The 7,599-nt window shown below is 38.6% G+C and overlaps 2 protein-coding genes across 5 annotated transcripts in view; both read right to left on the bottom strand.

Moving 5' to 3' along the window:
• Positions 1-547: 547 nt before the first annotated feature.
• LOC107559722 (protein S100-A11-like) lies at positions 548-2,553 on the bottom strand. Its single transcript, XM_016243638.1, has 3 exons — positions 2,535-2,553; positions 1,954-2,109; positions 548-818 (listed from the first exon to the last, which is right to left on the bottom strand). Exons 2-3 carry the CDS (start codon positions 2,080-2,082, stop codon positions 690-692), a joined length of 258 nt encoding a protein of 85 aa, XP_016099124.1. The 5' UTR covers positions 2,083-2,109; positions 2,535-2,553; the 3' UTR covers positions 548-689.
• A 2,282-nt stretch (positions 2,554-4,835) lies between these two features.
• The window catches only part of LOC107559721 (pre-B-cell leukemia transcription factor-interacting protein 1-like), a 12,806-nt gene continuing 10,042 nt past the window's right edge, over positions 4,836-7,599 (bottom strand). For all 4 annotated transcript variants that reach the window (XM_016243634.1, XM_016243636.1, XM_016243637.1 and 1 more), the window contains one exon: positions 4,836-6,174. In XM_016243634.1, the coding sequence (XP_016099120.1) occupies positions 5,252-6,174 (923 nt within the window). In that variant the 3' untranslated portion in view covers positions 4,836-5,251. The remainder of the gene's footprint in view (positions 6,175-7,599) is intronic.

Genomic DNA, 7,599 nt, shown 5'->3' with positions numbered 1-7,599 from the left:
GAACTGTGACCGGTTCAGTAAGATTTAAACCCTCTGACCCCTGTTGCCACCTCATCAGACCAGTATGATGGGTTTAAAATTTAAATCTCAATGCATCTTTTCAGGTGATTTAACACTGATAATCAATGCTCTTCAGACAATTCAAAATTCTCAGAAATGTTGTATTCAGTTTGATATATTTGCACATGCAAATAAGATCTAAATCTCCCTTATAATCCAAAAGAAACCAACACCCTTCCCCCAAGCCACACCTGTATGCGAGGCAACTGGCGGCACCTACTTTATATTGTGTGAGAGATTGAATGTGTCAATAAGGATGTCTCTTAACTGACTGCTGTCTAGAGCTGAAATTGTTAAGATCTAAAACGAAGCCGCTGTGCAATCGGATAGTTGAGGGCCTCAGGGTGGTGTTGGGTTACCATAAAATGATGCTATTAAATCAGATGCGTTATATTGTCTACACAAAAGAGTGGGAGAGATTGGAGGGTGTGCAGAGAATCTTATATGACATGGTCAATAAAGAGGCAAGGCAAGATTACCAGGAGAATTAAACAATGCTTTCTTTTATTTGCCGTCCCTGCTTGGGACAATCATTAACTGCGCAATGTTATAATTACATCAGAAAGTCACAAAGTAAAATTTAAAGTGATTTTCTTCAAGTAGACTAATGCTTCAGGTTTCTTTATTGGCTAAAAGGTGCCATGCTGGTTCGCCACACTGCCAATCAGCTGCCAGAACTCCAGGAACGTCAGCTCTCCATCGTTATTCGCATCCAATGAGTTCATGAGCTGATCAATGGTGGCTGGGTCAGAGGCATTCTGTGGGAGAAGACAAGATGGGACAGGTATTTATACGCACTTGCAATGATAGCGTCTCCATCTAGTTGTTGTCACTGGTACTGCGCATTCTTTTCCGCTGACCTATTAGGTTGGGGGGAGTTCCTGTTCTGGATGGGCCAAACAGAAAATGCTCTGATGTGGCATTTTTCTATTGTATCCAGCCTTAGAGATCTGGTTAGGATGTAAACATGCTGAAAGCAGCCAGTTTGTTTTCACACTTGCTAGCAGTATAAGGTCAGTCTCTGACTTTAGATGTTTTTTTGCATAGGAAGGATTTGTGTAATTTCCTCTACAAAATCAGAAACACGTGACTCACAAGGAATGCTTTAGAGGACTGGGATGTGGTTAACTAATAACTCACATCAGACCTCTGAAATGGTGCTCTTATCCTTTTGGGCTCATTCTTCTCAGAACACAGAATAGCCTACAAACACTGTAAATAAGGTCATTATTTATATCTAAATATTATATTATTAATGAGGTCTCAGATTAAAAAAATGTTTTATAGTAAAGTTCAGCATTAGTATTCATTCCAATACGGTAAACAAGTCCATTAAATTAAAAAAATATATATGTTAAATAATTCTATGAAAGAATTCTATAGTAAAATTCAGCATTCTTATCAATTTTGGTTAATTTTTCTTAGACCACAGAATACCAGTTAAGCACTGGAAATAAGGCCATTGTTTATTTATTTAAACAATCTTCAATTTTCTGAATATTGTTATTAAAGGTCACGGGTTGAACATTTTAATTAAATTTCGCATGAACAATTTAGCATGCTGTAAGACAACCATTTTATTGTAGCTGGAAGCCCTTGAAAACAGAGGTTCTTTGCAGCACCTGAGATTCAGCAGACATGTCTCTTCTTATTAAGAACCATTTTTGAGTTGGTTTTATGGTTCTGTGGAGATTTTGAAAAAAAGTTCTTAATATTAGATTATAGTTCTTTAAGATCATTGTACTGAATCATTTTTTTTTTTAAAGCAGATGATTTTCTTAACTAAATGGGTTCTAAATGGAAACATATTTAAGTATGTAGACCTGAATTGAGGAATATATAGATATGAAGCTGACAGATTCTATAGGATATGTAATAACTCAAAAGGCTTACCTTTACAAAGTTTGGTAACTGGGAGGTGACCAAGCTCTGAAACTCTTCTTTGCTCAGAGTGTTTGCAGAGCCATCCTTCCCTGCGTAAGTCTTGAACTGGGAAACGAGCACGTTAATGGCAGATTCCATGACTTTAGGAGTAGGATAGTTAGGTGGCTAGAAAACAAAAAAGTACTTAACAGGTTAGTCCTTTTCAGTTATCAAATACCCATTTTGTGGTATAAAAATATTTCACTGAGAAATGAAGATTCAGAACCATTTACTCATAATCACCATGCTTTAAATCCATATAACTTGGGAGATATTTAGCAGACTGTCCAAGCTTCTTTTTCCATACAGTGAAAGTGGATGAGGACCAAGAACACATGGTCACCATTTACTGTCATTGTATGGAGAAAAAAAAAACAGAGGATGCTCCAGTCATTTTTTGTTAGATGCCAGAAAGGTGAGCAAGAGAATAAGTAAAAACTGACAGAATGTAAATTTTTGGCTGAACTAACACTTTTAAGGGCAAGAAGGTATATGCAATGTAAACAAAAAAATGGGATTCCATAGAAAACAGAAAAATATCATAGGCTTACCTGAGCCAAGGAATGATGTTCTGACTGTTGTGGTGAGTAAAGGACCACATCTCACCTTATATTCTCTTCATCTGACCGTCAAACTCAGCGGAAAACCAGAATCACACCCACTGCTCCATTTCACATGTCAGGATGTTCTTATCTCTTGCTTCAGTGTTTCCATAGCAAAGTAGTTTAGGCTCTCTTTCACACACACTTACAATGCATTTATAGTAATCCAGATGACAAAATACGATTTATATCCGACAGATTAATGGCATTGTGGTTTACGGTACTAAGAAAAAGTACTATTTATATTTGTGATTATTTCAAAGCATACCCTAACACATGAAGGTTGATTACTCTACACATATCAGGTTTCCTAAATGTTGTCAATCCAAACATCTGTCGTCAGGGAACCTTCATCTGATAACTCTGTCAAAACTTACTCAGCATCAACTGACATGCTGGAACAAATACAAAGACCTCACTAATATGTCTCCTACAGATCAGTTTTAGAGGTCAGAACTGAATGTGCTTTTATACAGAATATAAAACAAACAAATGTAAAGTAGAGGTATTTTTAAAGGTAAAATAAATTAGACCAGACATCCTGAAGGTAACACCCATTTCTGATTTGTTAGTTGGAAAATAAATCTCAATAATTATCATGGCGATGGTACATCATTTTATTAATCATCAAAAATTGTTCATATTGATACATTGTGTCATTTGGTCTTGTATACCTTTTTTTTAAACTGTATTAAATTTTCTTTCATATTAAATATCATTGTGCCATATTATAACTTAAATTATGAGTTCCATTAAATAACCTTTTCTTCGTATTTACAAATTAGACAAGGGCTAATTTCAATGGTTTTCATCTCAAAAGAGTGCAACAAAACAATAACACCGCTATAATCAAATGATCTTGATGATTCACTACAATGGCTGTTTTCATAAGATAGAAAGAGGATATAAATAAATGTCCACATCACCACAGTGCAAACAAAACCATTATTGAAACTTTCTCTATTTTCATTCATTGTGGTTTTGAGTTGATTTCAGTACCAGAATTCTGTGCTCACTAGTAAAGGCACATAAGCTAACATATCAAATTCCTAAAAAAAATAATAATAAAAATTATTCAAAGATTTTACTTTTTTTCCTTTACATTAAGTGTGAGCAGAACTTGAGTTGGGGTAGAAACCGGAAGAAAAAAAAAGCTTACAATGACCTCTAAAACCTCTGGCAAAAACAAAACTTAAAAAGAAACCAGTCTGACATCAGCTTAGTAAGCAAATCATGGGGTAGGTACAAAGAAACCAGGATTTTAATTTTAAAAAAAAATAAATAAAAAAATCAGCTAAAATAAAAGTCCTGACATTCTACATCGTTTTTAAGTCAATTTTGGTTGTTCAGACAACTTATAAAGGGGCATTCTCTACCCATCTCATTGCACTTACCCAGTTTAGTGTTAAAGGGATAGTTCACTCAAAAATGAAAATTTGGTGTTTATCTGCTTACCCCCAGGGCATCCAAGACGTAGGTGACTTTGTTTCTTCAGTAGAACACAAACAAAGATTTTTAACACAAAACGTTGCAGTCTGTCAGTCATATAATGGAAGTGGATGGGAATCACGGCTTTGAGAGTAATAAAAACATACACAAACAAAACCTAATTAAACTCTGCAGCTCGTGACGATACATTGATGTGTAAAGACACAAAATGATCGGTCTGTGCAAGAAACTGAACAGTATTTATATATTTTTTTTTACCTCGGATTCACTGCAATGTCCGAACTGTACTGACCGCATCGAGCGCGTTCTCAACAGCAGGCGCGAAAGGCGCAGACTTATAAGTGCATTACCGCCACCCATCTCTCAAGTGGACCACTGACACTCCTAATTGAGATTGTAGATAGAGTGTCAGTGGTCCATTTGAGAGATAGGTGGCGGTAATGCACTTATAAGTCTGCGATCCACCGTAAAGCAAGAAGAAGAAGCGTTACGCGCCTGCTGTTGAGAACACGCTCAGGACAGTTTGAACAGTTCGGACATTGCGTGAATCAGAGGTAAAAAAACTATATAAATACTGTTCAGTTTTTTGCACAGACCGATCGTTTTGTGTCTTTACACATCAATGTATCGTCACGAGCCGCAGGGTTTAATTTGGTTTTGTTTGTGTATGTTTTTTTGACTCTCAAAGCCGTTATTCCCATACACTTCCATTATATGAATGACAGACTGCAACATTTTGTGTTAAAAATCTTCGTTTGTGTTCTACTGAAGAAACAATGTCACCTACATCTTGGATGCCCTGGGGGTAAGCAGATAAACATCAAATTTTAATTTTTGGGTGAACTATCCCTTTAATCTCGTTCGCCACTCCATTTGTACTAGGTGACCGATCCATCTGCAAGTGAAGCAGATTCATTCATGTGGCAACACTTAATGCTTAAGATGACTGACACTTTACACAGCAAGCAAGAGTCAAAAGGTTTGGCGTCGAAGAACAGGACTAACAGAGGTAGCTTACAACAAAACACCCAACGCACATGTGGGACTTCACTAATGACAAGACTCCAAAGAGAGAAACTCCTCACACACAAGGCATTAAACTACATCTACAGTCCGTAAAGAACGGGGAAAGTAATGGGTGAGATTGTTCCGTTCGCTCTCCTTCACGGTGTATTTTTCCATCCGTTCAACCGAGTTCCTGGGGTGGGCAGCAGCAATTACGCCAAAGGGGCGGCGAACTGTAGCAGAGCCTCTTTCTCAAACTCCTCCATCTCTTCTTCGAGGGAATCATTGTCATGCTGTTTGCCTTCTAAACCATCTGCCAGATCTTCCAGGATATCTGCAATATCCTTGGCAAACTCACTGAAGAGCATTCTGTCGTGGGCGAAAACTCCGCCGCTGAAGAACTGGGCAGTGAGCCGGCTGAGAGACTCCTTGCTTTCCTGTGGAACACCATCTAGTTTGCTTAGGTAGATCTCAAGCAGGTCCTGAAACTCTGTAAGCTTCACAGGAACAAGCCCCTCTGCATCAGCACAGTTGGATATGCCATGACAGCCTTCGGCACGATGTCGGTTCCTCCTGAGCTTCTCTTCTTGGTGTTTCCAGAAGTCTATCTGCTCTTGGTGGTGGTGATGATGATGATGATGATGATGCTTGGAAGGTTTGGCCTCCCAAGGTCTTTCCTTCTGTCTCCGTTCCCTCTCTTGCCTTCTCTCATCCTTCTTGTGGTCCCACTCTTCTTTGTACTTCTTGAGGTCTCTCCTTTTGTCCTTACCATGCTTCCACTCTTTTCCCCTTTCTGCCTCGTCTTTCTTCCAGCGACTGTCATGTTCTTTCTTTCTGCCCCATTCCTTTTCTCCTTTGTGCTCTTGGTGTTTCCTCTTACACTCTTCCCGCTTGCCCAGCTGATCCACCTGTTTCGAGAGTCTCTTCTGTATTTCCATCAAGCTCTCCCTCAAACCCTGCTTGTTCCAGTCCTGTTTCTTCATTCCCTCCAGTCTCTTCCGGCTCTCCTCCAAAAGAGTTTTCTGCCGCTTGAGTTCTTCTTTCTTATCCCAGTGTTTCTCAGTTCCTTCTAGACTAGACTCAGCAGTGGAAGGTGGGCCAGAGTCTTTGAGCTGTTGTGGAAGATCTTCTTCAACTGAAGTAGAAAATGTAAAAAATAAAAAAAAAATAGTAGAATGCACTGCAGTCTTTGCCAAATATATATATTTTTCCACATTTCATCTTGATGTAGGATTGTAAAAAGACTGGTTTAATTATAAAAAAAATCCATATTATATCCATAATATTATAAGACACAAACTAATATTAGACATTTTAACTACAAGTGAATTTAGGTATCATAATATTATAATGTGCAGTAAGACAATAAGGAAAGTATGAAAAAGATACTTATTTTGAGGTTCGCTAAAGATTACATTTAACAGTGTTATTAAATTGTTAGTGTTTTAGTGTTAACAGGGTAAGGTGACAGCAAAGGTAATCTAAATGTAAAAATAAAAGACATTAGCACGCACAATTAAATATCTAACATTGACAGATACCAATAAATTAGAAAATCTCTAATATCAGCTGATTACCAATATATATTAAAGGGGTCATATGATGCTGCTAAAAAGAACAGTAGTTGGTGTATTGAAATGTGTTTATGTAGTTCAAGGTTAAAAAAAACACATTATTTTCCACATACTGTACATTATCGTTTCTCCTCTATGCCCCGCCTTTCTGAAACGTGTCGATTTTTACAAAGCTCATCATTCTAAAAAAGCGAGGTGTGCTGTGATTGGCCAGCTATCCAGTGCGTTGTGATTGGCTGAATACCTCAAGCGTGAGACGGAAATGTTACGCCCCTTACCATATTGTGATGATGCCCTGTCAGGCCGGAGCGATGATTCAAAATCATGAAAACCCATTATAAACGAGGAATTCGTTGCATCCAGTGTGGACATAATTATGGATTATAATGACTTATACTGTCTTTTTACGTGTTGCGTTGCATCGCGCCGCGTAAATATAAAACCATGTCTGCATTTGTGATCGGAGAAATGACAAACAACAAGCCCTACTCTACACTGCCCAAAAAACTCTTTAAATATAAAAAAAAGTACTTGCAGTCTGTGAGTCAGAACAGCCGGCATTGTAGTCTACTCTCCCGGGATCAGAAAACGGTCCTCCATAAAATGTGCTGCACACATCTGCATATTTGGGTTGAAGTGTTCTGGAACAGTGTTGTAAATACAACTTAACCACTGATTTCTAGTCGTGTTCATTTTTGGAAGGCCAAAAAAAGTAGTTTCGCTTTCACAACGAAACACAGCGTCACACACGGCGGCCTAGAGTGAGCAGAGGCCGGGGTATAAAGTGAGGAACAGCCGGAGGGCTCGAGTGAGCAGAGTCGGCGGATTCGACGAAGGAGCGTCCGGAGGGCTTGCGGCAACCACATGTGACGACCCCGGGCTGGACTCCACTTCATCCACGGTGAAAGCCGATCCGGCGATACACAGCGCAAAGTTGTAGTATATCCTTAGCAACCAGCACGGATCAGCTCCAGGCATGACGAAGC

The sequence above is a fragment of the Sinocyclocheilus grahami genome, unplaced genomic scaffold, assembly GCF_001515645.1.
Source record: "Sinocyclocheilus grahami isolate Dianchi unplaced genomic scaffold, SAMN03320097.WGS_v1.1 scaffold695.1, whole genome shotgun sequence".
In the NCBI taxonomy this organism is placed as follows: Eukaryota; Metazoa; Chordata; class Actinopteri; order Cypriniformes; family Cyprinidae; genus Sinocyclocheilus; species Sinocyclocheilus grahami.
Note: the sequence above shows the minus strand (reverse complement) of the source record. Positions and strands in the feature narration are given on the sequence as shown.

What these genes read in the sequence shown, in the direction of transcription:
- LOC107559722 (XM_016243638.1), bottom strand. Translation starts at nt 2,082, where the DNA reads ATGGAATCTGCCATTAACGTGCTCGTTTCCCAGTTCAAGACTTACGCA. An exon ending in AGTTACCAAACTTTGTAAAG is followed by an intron (nt 819 to 1,953) that starts GTAAGCCTTTTG and finishes CTTCTCCCACAG; the next exon opens with AATGCCTCTGACCCAGCCAC.